This window comes from Heptranchias perlo, chromosome 1 (assembly GCF_035084215.1).
Source record: "Heptranchias perlo isolate sHepPer1 chromosome 1, sHepPer1.hap1, whole genome shotgun sequence".
In the NCBI taxonomy this organism is placed as follows: domain Eukaryota; kingdom Metazoa; phylum Chordata; class Chondrichthyes; order Hexanchiformes; family Hexanchidae; genus Heptranchias; species Heptranchias perlo.
Genome location: NC_090325.1, coordinates 154,819,688 through 154,837,230, shown reverse-complemented (window position 1 = coordinate 154,837,230; position 17,543 = coordinate 154,819,688). Strand labels below are relative to the sequence as shown.

Genomic DNA, 17,543 nt, shown 5'->3' with positions numbered 1-17,543 from the left:
GATAGGCTGGGGTTGTTTTCCTTGGAGCAGAGGATGCTGAGGGGAGACTTGATCGAGGTGTACAAAGTTATAAGGGGCCTAGATAGAGTAGACAGGAAGTACCTGTTTCCCATTGCGGCGAGTTCAAGAACTAGAGGACATAGATTTAAACTGATTGGCGGAAGGATTAGAGGGGACATGAGGAAACACTTTTTTACCCAGAAGGTGGTGGATGTATGGAATTCGCTGCCCAAATTGGTGGTAGAGGCAGGGACCCTCAACTCTTTTAAAAAAGTACCTGGACCTGCACCTAAAGTGCTGTAAGCTGCAGGGCTACGGACTGGGTGCTGGAAGGTGGGATTAGAATGGGCACCTGGTTGTTCTTCGAGCCGGCGCGAACACGATGGGCCAAATGGCCCCTTTCTGTGCTGTATCTTTTCTATGGTTCTATGGTTCTATCAAAAAGAGCAGTGATCCCTGGGGGATACCACTGCGCACTACAATCCAGTCTGTAAGACAACCGTTCACCACTGCTCTGTCCCTTAGCCAATTTCATATCCACGCAGCCATTGCTCCTTTCATCCCATGGTCTTTAATTTTGCTAACAAGTTTATTATATGGTACTTTATCAAACGCCTTTTGAAAGTGCACATCAACTGCACCCTCATCAACCCTCTCCATTACTTCATCAAAGAACTCAATCAAGTGCTATCAAGAAATGGCTGAATGCACGGGGCTATGGGCCTCGACAACATCCCTGCTGTAGTGCTGAAGACCTGTGCTCCAGAACTAGATGTGTCTCTAACCAAGTGTTTCAGTACAGCAACAACACTAGCATTTACCTGACAATGTGGAAAATTGTCCACAATAAGCAGGACAAATCCAACCTGGCCAATTATTGTCCTATTAGTTGATTCTCAGCAAATCATCCCTATTGTCCTATCAGAAAAAGTGATGGAAGCAGAATGTTATGGAGGATATAATGGATACTTTGCGTCAAGTGTAAGAATGTGGGGCAGGAGAACTTATGTACAGAAGTCAAAATACTTCCAGGATTTTACCAGCATTTTAATACCGAGCAAATTCTCAGTGTTACGAGTGCAACAGCAATCATGAGAAGGTCAGCCCTATGTTTAAGAGACAACTATTTACTTGTATGAAGTTCATACATATATAGTTCTTCACCAGAGAAGAGGCTGCTGTCACTATATCAGCAAAGAAGGAGGTGGTAGCGATATTGGATAGAATAAAAATAGATAAAGAGGAGGTACTTAAAAAATTGGCAGCACTCAAAGTAGAAAAGTCACCCGGTCCAGATGGGATGCATCCTAAGTTACATAAGAACATAAGAAATAGGAGCTGGCTATACGGCCCCTCGAGCCTGTTCTGCTATTCAATAAGATCATTGCTGATCTTTCATGTCACCTCCACTTCCTGTTACAAAGGGAAATAAGGGTGGAAATTGTGGAGGAGCTGGCCACAATCTTCCAATCCTCCTTAATATGTGGGCAGTGCCAGAGGACTGCAGGATTGCAAATGTTACACCCCTGTTCAAAGAAGGGAAGAGGGATAAACCTGGCAATTACAGGCCAATCAGCCTAACGTCGGTGATGGGGAACCTTTTAAAGAAAATAATACGGGACAAAATTAATTAGCACTTGGAAAAGTATGGGCTAATAAATGAAAGTCAGCATGGATTTGTTAAAGGAAAATCGTATTTGACTAACTTGATTGAGTTCTTTGATGAAGTAATGGAGAGGGTTGATGAAGGTACATAAGAACATAAGAACATAAGAAATTGGAGCAGGAGTAGGCCAATCGGCCCCTCGAGCCTGCTCCGCCATTCAAGAAGATCATGGCTGATCTGATCCCAACCACAAATCTAAAGAACACAAGAAGTAGGAGCAGGACCCGGCCACACAGCCCCTGGGCCCTCTCCGCCACCCACAGGGCATTGACCGATCCGAACTCAGCTTCATGTCCAATTTCCTGCCCGCTCCCCATAACCCCTAATTCCCTTTACTTCTAGAAAACTGTCTATTTCTGTTTTAAATTTATCTAATGATGTAGCTTCCACAGCTTCCTGGGGCAGCAAATTCCACAGACCTACCACCCTCTGAGTGAAGAAGTTTCTCCTCATCTCAGTTTTGAAAGAGCAGCCCCTTATTCTAAGATTATGCCCCCTAGTTCTAGTTTCACCCATCTTTGGGAACATCCTTACTGCATCCACCCGATCAAGCCCCTTCACAATCTTATATGTTTCAATAAGATCGCCTCTCATTCTTCTGAACTCCAATGAGTAGAGTCCCAATCTACTCAACCTCTCCTCATATGTCCGCCCCCTCATCCCCGGGATTAACCGAGTGAACCTTCTTTGTACTGCCTCGAGAGCAAGTATGTCTTTTCTTAAGTATGGAGACCAAAACTGTATGCAGTATTCCAGGTGCGGTCTCACCAATACCCTATATAACTGCCGCAATACCTCCCTGTTTTTATATTCTATCCCCCGAGCAATAAAAGCCAACATTCCGTTGGCTTTCTTGATCACCTGCTGCACCTGCATACCAACTTTTTGATTTTCTTGCACTTGGACCCCCAGATCCCTTTGTACTGCAGTACTTTCCAGTCTCTCGCCATTAAGAAAATAACTTGCTCTCTGATTTTTCCTGCCAAAGTGCATAACCTCACATTTTCCAATATTATATTGCATCTGCCAAATCTCCGCCCACTCACCCAGCCTGTCTATAACCCCCTGCAGGTTTTTTATGTCCTCCTCACTCTCTACTTTCCCTCCCATCTTTGTATCATCTGCAAATTTTGATATGTTGCACTCGGTCCCCTCCTCCAAATCGTTAATATAGATTGTAAAGAGTGTGGTTGATGTTGTGTATATGGACTTTCAAAAGGCATTTGACAACATAATAAACTTGTTAGCAAAATTAAAGCCCATCAGATTAAAGAGACAGTGGAAGCGTGGATACAAAATTGTCTAGGGTGCAGAAAGCAGAGAGCAGTGGCCAGCGGTTGTTTTTCAGGCTGGAGGGAAGTATACAGTGGTGTTCCCCAGGGGTCAGAATTGGGACCACTGCTTTTTTGATATAAATTAACGTCCTGGACTTGGGTATAGAGGGTATAATTTCAAAGTTTGCAGATGAATCCAATCTCAGAAATGTAGTAAATAATGTACATTATTGTAACAGACTTCAGGAAGACATAGACAGACTGGTGAAATGGACAGACACATGGCAGATGAAATTTAATGCAGAGAAGTGTGAAGAGAAGAATGAGAGACAATATAAACTAAATGGTACAATTTTAAGGGGAGTGCAGGACCAGAGAAACCTGGGGGTATATGTACATAAATCTTTGAAGGTGGCAGCACAAATTGAGAAGGCTGTTAAAAAAAAATCATACGGGATCCTTGGCTTTATTAATAGAGTCATAGAGTACAAAAGCAAGGAAGTTATACTGAACCTTTTTAAAACACTGTGTAGGCCTCAGCTGGCGCATCATGTTCAACTCTAGGCACCACATGTTAAGATGTCAAGGCCTTAGAGAGGGTGCAGAAGAGATTTAATAGAATGGTACCAGGGATGAAGGACTTCAGTTCTGTGGATAGACTGGAGAAGTTGGGGTTGTTCTCCTTAGAACAGAGAAGGTTAAGGGGAGATTTGATAGAGGTGTTTAAAATCATGAACGGTTTTGACAGAGTAAATAAGGAGAAACTGTTTCCAGTGGCAGAAAGGTCGGTAACTAGAGGACACAGATTTAAGGTGATCCACAAAAGAGCCAGAGGCAACAATGAAGAAGCAATTTTTATGCAGTGAGTTGTTATGATCTGGAATACACTACTTGAAAGGGTGGTGGAAGCAGATTCAATAGCAACTTTTAAAAGCCATGATGTGGAGATGCCGGTGATGGACTGGGGTTGACAAATGTAAGGAATCTTACAACACCAGGTTATAGTCCAACTGTTTTATTTGAAAATCACAAGCTTCCGGAGGCTTTCTCCTTCGTCAGGTGAGTGTGGGATTCCATGGAAGGTTACCGCATTTATAGTCAAAGAACAATACCTGGTGATTACAGATAATCTTTCCAACTGCCCGTTGTCAAGGCAATCAAAGTGTTCAGATTCCTAACTTTTAAAAGGGAATTGGAGACATGCTTGATGGGAAAACATTTACAGGGCTATGGGGAAAGAGCAGGGGAGTGGGACAAATTGGATAGGTCTTTCCAGGAGCAGGCACAGGCAGGATGGGCCGAATGACCTCCTCCTGTGCTGTACCATATTATGATACTATGATACATAAAAGTAATTTAATAATGTAGTCATCTCAGCGTTGGGTTTATTCTTCACGTCATGAATTTGTGTAAGGGGAAAGAGATTAGCGTTGAGTGGGAAAGGGCCCTAAGGGCAATGCGTAAGAAAATCAAACAGTACAGCGCCACTGATCAGGACTTGACAACGCTTTTTAACGTTTTCTGATTTTGAACATATTTTACAAAACCCTTTTGATGAAGTACAAGGCAGAGTAAAGGAATGGCTGATGTAGAATTTGGATTCCATTAGCAGCTTTTCCTTTTTTCCCTGATTTATTTCCAAGAAGCGGGGCTACTGCGCATGTAGCAAGTACACACATCGCTCCTCCATCTTGAGAAAGAGTATTAGCCCCAAAATATATTTTAACAAAATAATAATTTTAAATAGCCGATGTGTTAATGGTGCAGCGGTTTGAAAATGCAGATGGCAGAGCAGTGAGGTTGCAGTCTGTTGTGTCCTGCCTGAGTCGGTGATGGATATCAAGCACAAGGCGCACGCTGGGGGACTCAAAAGATCTCTGCTTGTTTAAATTTCGCACCGAGTGTCACGGTGAGTAGAAACCATCAGAAATTATTATTATTATTAATAAAAAAAAACACGCACACACCAGGCCCGACGGTGCTCGATGCTGTGTCGCTGGGTGATGTGAGAGGAGCGGTGTCGGCGCCATCATCGCCCCCAGCCCCCCGATGTGTTGTTTCGCCCTGTGCTGGTCCCGGTTGCTGCTTCCTTCAGGCTCTGGCCGGATGCGGCTTGATGTTCTGGCGGTTTTTTATTTACGAAGCCGACAGAAATCAGTGTGAAAAGGATGCAACGAGCTTCGGCCGCAGTACAATATAATGTTTAGATCTGCAATGTAATATTATTCACGTGTACGTGCTCTATAACAAAGAAAACAATTGCAATGTACGAGATATGCATCTTTCGGATTACTTATCGATTTTTAAGAAACCCGTGTTTAACGCTTTTATATTTTAAAATCCTTGAAAATTCGAACAGAAATGTCATCGCACAGTTATTGAAAAGGGTGGACGGGGTTTTAGTATCGGTGGGACTTAACAATACAAACGAGAGAGGTTTTTAAATAGTGAATGCGTTCTTGTATTGGGCATCAGATCCAGGAGTGGTTAAAGGGGATGTGTGGCAGCAATATAATTTTGGTGTCTGGTGATCAATATTGGCTCTAGATATGCAGTGTTGGGGCAGCAATCTTGTTACACACACTCAGACATGGACACATGTGCACGCTTGATTAAATCTGTTTAGTGTTTCTCTATTCTGTCATTTGCAAAATGGAGTTCCTGGAAGGATTTAACATTTGCTGACATTTTTCTTGTTCCAGATTAGCATCGTACTGGACCAATCAACTTCAGAATGGAGCTGATCAAGGCATCTCTTCTTGTCATCTTCTGCTTTTGGATTGAACAAGGCCTGTCCAGTAATAAGGCAAAGAAAGAAAAGTTGAAGAAGCAGCATCCGTGTCCATCGTATGTTGTCTTTTCTCTGTCATCTCATTCTGTATTAAAATTTGTATTTGTGTTTTTTTAAGTATCTGTTTCCCAAGTAATGATAGGCAATGGTTTCAGGCCCTTTGAACTCTTTCCAAATACCATACAGCTTTACCACATAATGAGGGAAGAGAATGGATACTTTTGGATTATAACCATTTTAATCAGCCTCTGTCTTCACAAAAAAGTACTCAAAAACCTCTTTATGTTTGGGAAGCGAGAACAGCCAGAAAGGTGTCATTTTCATCATGATGATGTCATGGAGAAATGTTGTGATTGTGCACTTCTGCAGGATTTATGTCACTTTGTTGTGTATTTGTTTGCAAATAGAAGAAAAGGTTTGCCAATCTTTCACAAAGCCATTGTCTCTTTAAAAAGAGATGCAAATGTGGTTGGAAAAAAAAAGCCCTAAAATTGTGCCCATGTGAAAAATCACAATATTCCTTCAGTATCGTTCAGAGGGGAGAATTGAATAAAAGAAGATGTAAGTAGCCTGAGGCTACACTAACATACTTATGCCATTTTTAGATGTAGCTCTTGTGGACAAAATTCTATATATCAGAATTTTTTCCAACAGAAGAATGACACCTGAAAATTACTATATAACATGGGTCAATATGTTCACCAGTTGGAGACAGAAGTTACAAGTTTCTAACAGCTGTTTGTGATGTCAGAAACCAGTTTGTGAAAATGTTGGAAAAATACAAGTCTGGGTGTGAAGTTGTTTTAATGGGTGGAACAGCAGCAACATGTGCTGATTATTACGGTTGTCATACATATCTTGGTGGATGGAGACATTTATCTCAGAGACCTCCATATATATGTTACTAGATATCGCCCAGAGCAGTACTCACTTTGGCACAGAAGAGTCTCTTAGCTGAAAAGGGTAGAAATCAGATTTTCCTGAAACTCCCACTTACCTCCCTTCTCATCTGAAAGGATGAGGTCAATCTCCTGAGGACAAAGTTTAGTGTTGGTGTGCTGCTGCTGAGTTTGGCAAATAATTCACCCTATTAGCATCGGCTCTAAGGTGGACTTGCAGGCAAGTGATGCACAGGGCCCCTAAGTGGTTGGAAACTGCAACATGGCCCTCTGTATTTTTCTAACATTTTCACAAACTGGTTTCTGACATCAAAAACAGCTGTTAGAAACTTGTAACTTCTGTCTCCAACTGGTGAACATATTGACCCATGTTGTATAGTAATTTTCAGGTGTCATTCTTCCGTTGGAAAAAATTCTGATATATAGAATTTTTCCCACAAGAGCAACATCTAAAAATGGCATAAGTATGTTAGTGTAGCTTCAGGCTACTTACATCTACTTTTATTTGATCCTCCCCTCTGAAGGATACTGAAGGAATATTGTGATTTTTCACTTGGGCACAATTTTGGGGCTTTTTTTCAAACACATTTGCATCTCTTTTTAAAGAGACAGCGGTTTTGTGAAAGTTTGGCAAACCTTTTCTCCTATTTGTACTCACAGACTTGTACATTTCAAATAAAGGATACAAATAGGGTAAATTTTACAAATTTTCACTCCTGGTGCAGTGTTTTGCTCACCTAGAACTCATATTGGAAATTAATACATGGTGGTTTTTTTTCTGTGGATGACAAATCCTGTGAGCCCCACTGATCTCAATGTCCAAGATCCTAATGTGCATTCCTGACAGGTAAATTTCACTGCTGGGACTGCAAATTCATAAAATCTAATCTAATAAATCATCAGACACAGCTAATTTTTGCTTTTGCCACATTAGCAACTGTTCCTTGGGTAAACTTACTTTGTGTATTCAGAAATCTAGGGGGATGGATGCAAAGTTGCTCATGAACAAAATTACTGGATTCTTTCCATTTGTGGAATATGTGCCTACCGTGTGTATTCTGTGATCTGCTCCCATGCAATCTGTGTACCTCTCACCTTTTGAATATGTGACCATGGTGGTGACCTCTGTAGTACCATTACTATTGGTGGAAGATAGGTGGAAGACTGTGAACCTTCAGATTGTTTATAGGCAAAATTAGGAAGATCATTGGTGCTTCATGATGGTGGAGTATTAGAGCAAGAAATGTCTTGTATAAATGTCATGGAGGACTGCTTGACTTCCAGTGAGTACCAAAGAAAGAAAGACTTGCATTTATATAGCGCCTTTCACAACCTCATGACGTCCCAAAGTGCTTTACAGCCAATGAAATACTTTTGAAGTGTAGTCACTGTTGTAATGTAGGAAACACTGCAGCCAATGTGCACACAGCAAGGTTCCACAAACAGCAGTGTGATAATAACCAGATAATCTGTTTAATGATGTTAGTTGAGGGATAAATATTGGCCAGGACACCGGGAAAAATTTCCCCGCTGTTCTTCGAAATAGTATCATGGGATCTTTTACGCCCACCTGAGAGGGCAGACTGTTTAATGTCTCATCCGAAAAACGGCACCACCAACAATGGTGCACTCAATCAGTATTGCACTGGAGTGTTGACCTAGATTTCTTGCTCAAGTTTCTGGAGTGGGACTTGAACCCAGAGCTCCAGCAATTTAGAGACAGTCTGCTGGCATATGCTTTAATGTCCTGCCTTTGCAGTCCCCTACTTAAGCCACTGATGGCGCTACTGACCTGTCTGAGAACAGAACAAGATGTACAGAATCCCCCTCACACCTGTACTGGTAACCACATTGTTTTTTCAAGATTATACAGCCCGAACCACAAAATTTCTTCCATAATGGACCCTATGTCAGGCATAGCAGCAGTTAGAACTTTGTGGAGCAATATCCCTACATTGTTTGTCCTTATTAAAGCCCATGGGATTAAAGGGACAGTGGTAGTGGATACAAAATTGGCTCAGGGACAGAAAGCGGAGAGTAGTGGTGAATGGTTGTTTTTCAGACTGGAGGGAAGTATACAGTGGTGTTCCCCAGTCGTCTGTATTAGGATCACTGCTCTTTTTGATATATATTAATGACCTGGACTTGGGTATAAAAGGTATAATTTCAAACTTTGCAGATAACACAAAACTTGGAAATGTAGTAAACAATGTGGAGGATAGTATCAGACTTCAGGAGGACATAAACAGACTGGTGAAATGGACAGACACATGTCAGATGAAATTTAACGCAGAAAAGTGCAAAGCGATCCATTTTGGTAGGAAGAATGAGGAGAGGCAATATAAACTAAATGGCACAATATTAAAGGGAGTGCAGGAACAGAGAGACCTGAGGGTGTATGTACAAAAATCTTTGAAGATGGCAGGACAAGTTGAGAAGGCTGTTTAAATAAGCATATGGGATCCTGGGCTTTATTAATAGAGGCATAGAGTACAAAAGCAAGGAAGTTACGCTAAACCTTTATAAAACGCTGGTTAGGCCGCAGCTGTGTTCAATTCTGGGCACCACACTTTAGGAAAGATGTCAAGGCCTTAGAGAAGTTGCAGAAGAGATTTACTAGAAAGGTGCCAGTTATGTGGAGAGACTAGAGAAACTGGGGTTGTTCTCCTTAGAGCAGAGAAGTTTAAGAGGAGATTTGATAGAGGTGTTTAAAATCTTGAAGGGTTTTGATAGGGTAAATAAGGAGAAACTGTTTCCAGCGGCAGAATGGTCAGTAACCAGAGGACACAGTTTTAAGGTGATCGGCAAAAGGTGACTTGAGGCAATTTTTTTTATGCAGCGAGTTGTAATGATCTGGAATGCACTGTCTGAAAGAGTGGTGGAAGCAGATTCAATAGTAACTTTCAAAAGGGAATTGGATAAATATTTGAAGGGAAAACTTTTACAGGACTGTGGGGAAAGAGCAGGGGAGTGGGACTAATCGGATAGCTCTTTCAAAGAGCCAGCACAGGCATGGTGTGCCGAATGGCCTGATCCTGTGCTGTACCTTCTATGATACTATGTCAACAATGGATAAACAACATAATGACACTGATCCACAAAGTTCAAGTGCTGCTATGCCTGACATTGTGTTTATTGTGTGTCCAGCTCATTATAGTTGTCACAAGATGGAGATACTCCATTTTGAGATATGGCTATTGAACGCAGATACGGGGGTCTCTGAGTTGGATGTCTCCATCCTATCCATTCCCTCTTCCACTATAGTATGAATGGCGACCGTAACATTCTGCATATCTTGGTGATGTTCCACTATCCCTAGCTTGAAGGTGGTGCCACTGAACACTGCACCTACCACTGCTTCTCTTTGGGCCTTGAATGTAGGACATCTGTGAAAACTTCACCTGAGTCTCCAAACGACCTTCAGCGAGTGGAGTCACTGGCCCACCAACCATAGTCTTACCTGCATTTTGATTAAAAGCTAGATATTGCTTGCTTTTCTTGATGATATGAAATCTCTCCATGATCTGCAAACATTCAGGATGGTGGGCAGTGCATTATATTGTAATTAATTCTCAGGATATGCATATCGCTGGCAAGGCCAGTATTTACACCTATCCCCAGTACCCTTGAGAAGGTGGTGGTCGGCCTTCTTCTTGAACCACTGCAGTCCATGTGAGGAAGGTACTCCCATAATGCTGTTAGGTAGGGAGTTTCAAGATTTTGACCCAGCGACTGTGAAGGAATGACGATGTATATCCAAGATAGGATAGTTTGTGACTTGGAGGGGAACTTGGAGGTCAAGGTGATCCCATGCACTTGTGCCCTTGTCCTTCTACGTGGTGGAGATTGATGCCTTGGGAGGTGCTGCCGAAGAAACCTTAGTGACTTGCTGTAGTTTATCCTGTAGGTAGGACACACTGCAGCCACGGTACGCCAGTGGTAGAGGAAGTGAATGTTTAAGCTGATGGGATGGGGTGCAGAACACACGGACTGCTTTGTCCTGGATGGTGTCGAGCTTCTTGAGTGTTGTTGGAGCTGCATCAATCCAGGCAAGTGGCGAGTATTCCATCACATCCCCAACTTTTGCCTTGTATGTGGTGGAGAAGCTGTGAGGAGTCAGGAGGTGAGCCACTTGCTGCAGAATACCTAGCCTCTGACCTGCTCTCATAGTCACTGCATTTATGCGGCTGGTCCAGTTGAGTTTCTGCCCAATGGTGACCCCCAGGATGTTGATGGGTGGGGGTGGGGGGGGTGGCGGGATTTGGTGATGGTAATGCCATTGAATGTCAAGGGGAAATGGTTAGGCTTTCTCTTGTTGGAGATGGTCATTGCCTGGCACTTGTGCGAATGTTACCTAATACAAATCAGCCAAAGCCGGGATGTTAGCCAGGTCTTGCTGCATGGGGGCACGGGCTGCTTCATTATCTGAGGATTTGCGAATGGAGCTGAATACTGTGCAATCATCAGCGAACAGCCCCACTTCTGACCTTATAAAGGAAGGAAGGTCATTGATGAAGCCATGAAGATAGTTGGGCCTAGGACGCTGCCTTGAGGATGTCCTGCAGCAATGTCCTGGGGCTGAGATGATTGGCCTCCATGAACCACAATCATCTTCCTTTGTGTTAGGTATGACTCCAGCCACTGGAGAGTTTTCCCCCTGATTCCCATTGACTTCAATTTTACTAGGGCTCCTTGGTGCCACACTTGGTCCAATGCTGCCTTGATGTCAAGGGCAGCCACTCTTGCCTCATCACTGGAATTCAGCTCTTTTGTTCACGTTTGGACCAAGGCTGTAATGAGGTCTGGAGCTGAGTGTTCCTGGTGAAATCCAAATTGAGCATTGGTCAGCAGGTTATTGGTGAGTGAGTGCCACTTGCTAGCACTAATGAGGACACCTTGCATCACTTTGGTATTGATTGAGAGCAGGCTGGTAGGGCGGTAATTGGCTGGGTTGGATTTTTCTTGCTTTTTGGGGACAGGACATACCTGAACAATTTTCCACATTGTTGAGTAGATGCTGGTCTTGTAGCTGTACTGAAGCAGCTAGGCTAGAGGCGCGGCTAATCCTGGAGCACAGGTGTTCAAGTACCACAGCCGGGAAGTTGTTGGGGCCCGTAGCCATTGCTGTGTCCAGTGCACTCAGCCGTTCCTTGATAGCATGTGGAGTGAATCGAATTGGCTGAAGACCGGCATCTGTGATGGTGGGGACCTCAGGAGGAGGCCAAGAAGGATAATCTACTAGGCACTTGTGGCTGAAGATGGTAGTGAACGGCTCAGCCTTGTTTTTTGGACTCATGTGCTAGGCTCTGCCAACATTGAGGATGGGAATGTTCATGGAGCTTCCTCCTACCGTTAGTTGCTTAATTGTCCACCACCATTCGCAACAGGATGTGGCAGGACTGCAGAGCATTGACCTGATTGTTAGTTGTGGGTTCGCTTAGCTTTGTCTATAGCGTGCTGTTTAGCATACATGGTTAGTAGTTGTAGCTTTACCAGGTTGACATCTCATTTTCAGGTACGCCTAGTGCTGCTCTTGGCATGCTCTTCTACATTCCTTATTGAACTATGGTTGGTCATATGGCTTAATAATCATGGATGAGTGAGGGATATGCCGGGCCATGAGACTATAGATTGTTATGGAATACAATTCTGTTGCTGCAGATGGCCCACAACGCCTCATGGTTGCCCCCAGTTTTGAGCCGCTAGATCTGTTCTTAATCTATCTTATCTGTTCTTAATCTATCGTTCCACACGATAGGATGGAGCTTGTCCTCCGTGTGAAGTCTAGACTTGTTCTCCACAAGGATTGTGTCGTGGTCACGCCTAACAATACAGCCATGGACGGACGAATCTGCGACAGGTAGATTGGTGAAGGCGAGGTCAAGTAGGTTATTCTCTCATGTTGGTTCTCCTTAAGGACTCAGCCAGCTCGGTCAGTGGTGGTGCTACCAGGCCATTCTTGGTAATGAACATTGAAGTCTCCCACCCAGAGTATATTTTGTACCCTTGCTACCCTCAGGGCTTCTTCCAGGTGGTGTTCAACACTGATTCCTCGACTGAGGCAGGGCAGTAGATGGTAATCAGGAAGAGGTTTCCTTACCCATGTTTGACCCAAAACCAGGAGACTTCATTTGGTCTGGAATCAATATTGAGGACTCCCAGGGCCACTCCCACCTGACTATACCACTGTGTCCCCACCTCTGGTGAGTCTGTCCTGCTGGTGGAACAGGACATACCCAGGGATGATGATGGCGGAGACTGGGATATTGGCTGATAGGTATGATTCTGTTAGTATGACTTTGTCAGATTGTTGATTGACTAGCCTGTGGGACAGCTCTCTCAACTTTAACACCAGTCCACAGATGTTGGTGACATGCTGTTATTAATACACAAATTGACTAGCGAGTTCAGGGGATGAAGAGAGATGCCATGAGTTGAATCTCCAGAACTTGCTGCTCGATTTACGCTGCTCCGCCATTTGCTTTGCACAAACGGCATCTTGCCCTTAGCCTCCCTGTCATTTTTAGGAACTTGCTGGATTTGCATATTAATTTCCCATTAAACTCGCCACAGAAAGTTAGGGCTGGAACTTAATAGTGTAAGTACCTTTTTACCAATGTGATAATTGTTAATGCAGTGCCAATCAATCTCTCTTGCCCAGAAAGGGAACAATTTAAACTGTTCAATCCCATTCCTACGTGTAGTAAATTGTTGTTAGAGGTTTCAAAAATGTCAAATTTTAATTTTTAAATTCTTTTCCTTTCTGTCTCTTGTTTCTCTTTCTCTTAATCCAATCTTTCTTTCCCTCTCTTTATTTCTCTCTCTGTACCTGATTTGACTCTAATTTACCCTCCTTCTCTGCCGTTCATCTGTTTCTTTCTCAGTCCTTAAATCTCATTGGTTAAGGAAATAAACTGTTGGTCCTGTTGTTCACTAAGGTCCCAGATGCCCTGTTGACTTCACCACACCGTATCAGCTCGCACTTCTAGCAAGTTACGGCGAGCTGAGGGTGCAGAAAAATATCTAACTAACGGCGTGTACAGCGAGAGGCGCTGCTCCAGCAAGATCCGGTCCATCATGTCTTACAGAATTAGATTCACCATTGTATTAATGAAACATGCCCTTGTATTCAATTTTCTGGTGCTAAAGTTTCCGCTTAGAACATCTATACAAGTGAAAAGTTTTTTGTTACAGGGGTCAAGAGGCTCCTTTATGACTTGTTAGAATGTGCTGTTGTGACTTCTTCAAATTTATTTGCTAAACCTGATGCTGGGAGTAAACTTCAGCATTCCCACCTGTTTATAAATTGTTCATGTTTCATGATAAATAGGTCTGTAAGAGGTCTAAATTTGTGCCTTCCATTCCTCCTTTTTATAAAAATACTGACTTAATGGAGGCTGCTTTTCTTGACAAAAAAATAAAATACTGATGTGCAGACAGATAACATCCATTTTAGATGGGTTTTGTTATGAGCAGAGGACCAGGAGTCTATGTGCAGTCAGGGTATGAATTGCTCCACTATGCCTAACACCTTCCATGAATGCATGCCCAAATGGAAGAGATGGCAGGTCTTCAATACATTTGGAATCATAGAATTTTGCAGCATATAACCTTTAAGATTGTTTTTTCAAATATTTATTCACTTCCCTTTCAAATGGATTTTGCATCCATGTCCCATGTCTGGTAGAGTATTCCCTATCATAACAATTCTGTGCACAAATAAGATCTCCCAACCTTTCCCTTCATTCCTTCATTCTTTCGGTGATGATATAAATGTATGCCCTCTAGTTATCGACTCATGGACCAGTGGAAATAGTTTGTCCCTATTTATGCTATAAAACCCTTCATAATTTTGAGTAGCTCTGTCAGAAATCCTCTTAATCTGCACTGCTGTAATGAAAAGGGCCCATGTTTCTCTAGTCTCTCTTCAAAACTAAAGCAGTATCAGTGAATCTCTTTTGTGCGCTTTTCATGGCCCTGCCATTTTTCTTAAATTAGGGCACTCAAAACTGGACACAGTGGCATAGGATTATTGGTGTGAACTGGGTAGGCCCAAGGCCTCAGGCCTCATTTAAATGAAGCTGGTGAGTTGCGGACACATGCTGGGCATACCCAGAAACTCACTGGCGAATTGGCATTGGTGTCAATGCAGCGGCCCTCAGGTAGGTTCTGGTGGTGGGGGTAGGCAATCGGGAGGAGGGGAAACAATCGGGAGGAAGGGGGTCATCGAGAGGGAGAAGGGCAATAGGGAGAGGAGGGAAGCAATCATAAAATCATAGAAAAGTTACATAATGGAAGGAGGCCATTCGACCCATCGAGTCCATGCCAGCTCTATGCAAGCGCAATCCAGCTAGTCCCACTCCCCCGTCCTTTCCCCATAGACCTGCAAATTTTTACCTTTCAAATACTTATCTAGTTCCCTTTTGAAGGCCATGATTGAATCTGCCTCCACCACCCCCTCGGGCAGTGCATTCCAGATCCTAACCACTCACTGTGTAAAAAACGTTTTTCCTCATGTCACCTTTGGTCTTTTGCCAATCACCTTAAATCTGTGTCCTCTGGTTCTTGACCCTTCCAACAATGGGAACAGTTTCTGTCTACTCTGTCTAGACCCTTCATGACGCAGTGATGTAATTTAATATAGTGGATGGCATACTTTCGGTGCGGAACATGCGTGCGCTTGCCGCACGCTATATTGGATGCTTTGCCGTCCGTTTTATGGCTGTAAAATAGTCACAGCGTCAATCAGGAGGGAGAGGGCAGTCGGGATGGAGTGGGGATGCAATCGGGAGAGAAGGGACGATTGGGAGAGGGGGGAATCTAGAAGGCATAAGGCGATTAACCCAGCATCAAAGCTGAAGGTCAGGCTAGGGTGTGTGGCCCAACTAAGAGTTCTATATATAAATGCATGGAGTATAAGGAATTAAATTAAATTAACTACAGGTTCAAATTCAAATTGGAGGGTATGACATGATAGCTATTACTGAGATATGGCTGCAGGATGGTCAGGATTGGGAACTAAATATACCAGGTTATAAGGTCTACAGGAGAGATAGGGAAAATGGAAGAGGGGGAGGAGTAGCCTTAATGATTAGAGATGAAATCACTTCAATGATAAAGGGGGATATAAAGAGGTAAGCAGCCAACAGAGACCTTATGGGTTGAATTGAGGAATAGGAAAGGATCTAAGACTATAGTGGGAGTTGTGTATAGGAGCCCTGGCAGCAGCTCTGAAGTGCTAGATTGTATAAATGCAGAGATTAGACAAGCATGTAACAAAGGCATGGTGGTCTTAATGGGGGACTTTAACCTTCACATAGATTGGGAAAAGCAGACTAGAAACTGTTAGAAAGGTAGTGAATTTCTTGAGTGTGCCCGGGATAGTTTTCTGCAGCAGTGTGTCCTAGAGGCAACAAGGGGGCAAGCCATACTAGATTTAGTAATGAGTGATGAACCAGATTTAGTTAACGGCTTAACTGTATGCGAACATCTATCCAATAGCGATCATAACATGATTGAGTTCAATGTAGTGCTTGAAAGGGAAAAAAGTGAGTCAGCTGCTCAGGTTCTAGACTTCGGTAAGGCTGACTTCAATGGGATGAGACAGAGACTGTCCACAGTAAACTGGGCAAATCTGTTAATGGGTAAAATGACTGATGATCAGTGGGAAATGTTTAAAGAAACATTTAACGTGATACTGAATCAGTTTATATCCCTGAGGGGCAAGAACTCTACTTGCCAAAAAAACCAGCCATGGACAACTAAAGAGGTAAGGGACAGTATAAGACATAAGGAAAGGGCATACAAAAAGGCAAAAAATGGCACAGATCCTGGCGAATGGGAAAGATACAAAGATCAACAAAGGGTCACAAAACAGATAGTAAGGGCTACAAAAAGAGAGCATGAAAAGAAACTTGGAAGGGATATCAAAACCAATACGAAGAACTTTTATAGTCACATTAGGAAAAAGGTCAGGAGCAGTGTTGGCCCCTTAAAAACTGAAAGTGGGGATATTGTCATTGACAATGGGGAAATGGCAGACATGTTGAATGATTACTTTGCGTCAGTATTTACAGTAGAAAAAGAGGATAGAATGCCGGAAATCCCAAGAAAACTAATATTGAATCGGGGACAGGGACTCGATAAAATTAACATAAGTAAAGCAACAGTAATGAGGAAAATAATAGCACTAAAGAGTGACAAATCCCCAGGACCAGATGGTTTCCATCCCAGGGTTTTAAAGGAAGTAGGTGAGCACATTGCAGATGCCCTAACCATAATCTTTCAAAGTTCTCTAGATTCAGGAACTGAATTCAGGAAAATTGCACATGTCACTCTGCTTTTTAAGAAGGGAGAGAGAGGGAAACCAGGGAATTATAGACCTGGTTTCCCTCTCTGTTGTGGGGAAAATGTTGGAGTCTATAATTAAGAATAGGGTGACTGAACACCTCGAGAATTTTCAGTTAATCAGAGAGAGCCAGCATGGATTTGTGAAAGGTAGGACGTGCCTGACATACCTGATTGAATTTTTTGAAGAGGTGACTAAAGTAGTGGACAGGGGAATGTCAATGGATGTTATTTATATGGACTTCCAGAAGGCATTTGATAAGGTCCCACATAAGAGACTGTTAGCTAAGATAGAAGCCCATGGAATCGAGGGAAAAGTACGGACTTGGTTAGAAAGTTGGCTGAGCGAAAGGCGACAGAGTAGGGATAATGGGTAGGTACTCACATTGGCAGGATGTGACTAGTGGAGTCCCGCAGGGATCTGTTTTGGGGCCTCAATTAGTCACAATATTTATTAACGACTTAGATGAAGGCATAGAAAGTCTCATATCTAAGTTTGCTGATGACACAAAGATTGGTGGCATTGTAAGCAGTAGATGAAAGCATAAAATTACAAAGCGATATTG

The 17,543-nt window shown here is 43.0% G+C and overlaps 1 protein-coding gene across 1 annotated transcript in view; it reads left to right on the top strand.

Moving 5' to 3' along the window:
- The first annotated feature begins 4,681 nt into the window (after positions 1 to 4,681).
- The window catches only part of glrbb (glycine receptor, beta b), a 224,840-nt gene continuing 211,978 nt past the window's right edge, over positions 4,682 to 17,543 (top strand). The window contains exons 1-2 of the mRNA XM_067992734.1: positions 4,682 to 4,849; positions 5,643 to 5,787. Of these exons, the coding sequence (XP_067848835.1) occupies positions 5,675 to 5,787 (113 nt within the window). The 5' untranslated portion in view covers positions 4,682 to 4,849; positions 5,643 to 5,674. The remainder of the gene's footprint in view (positions 4,850 to 5,642; positions 5,788 to 17,543) is intronic.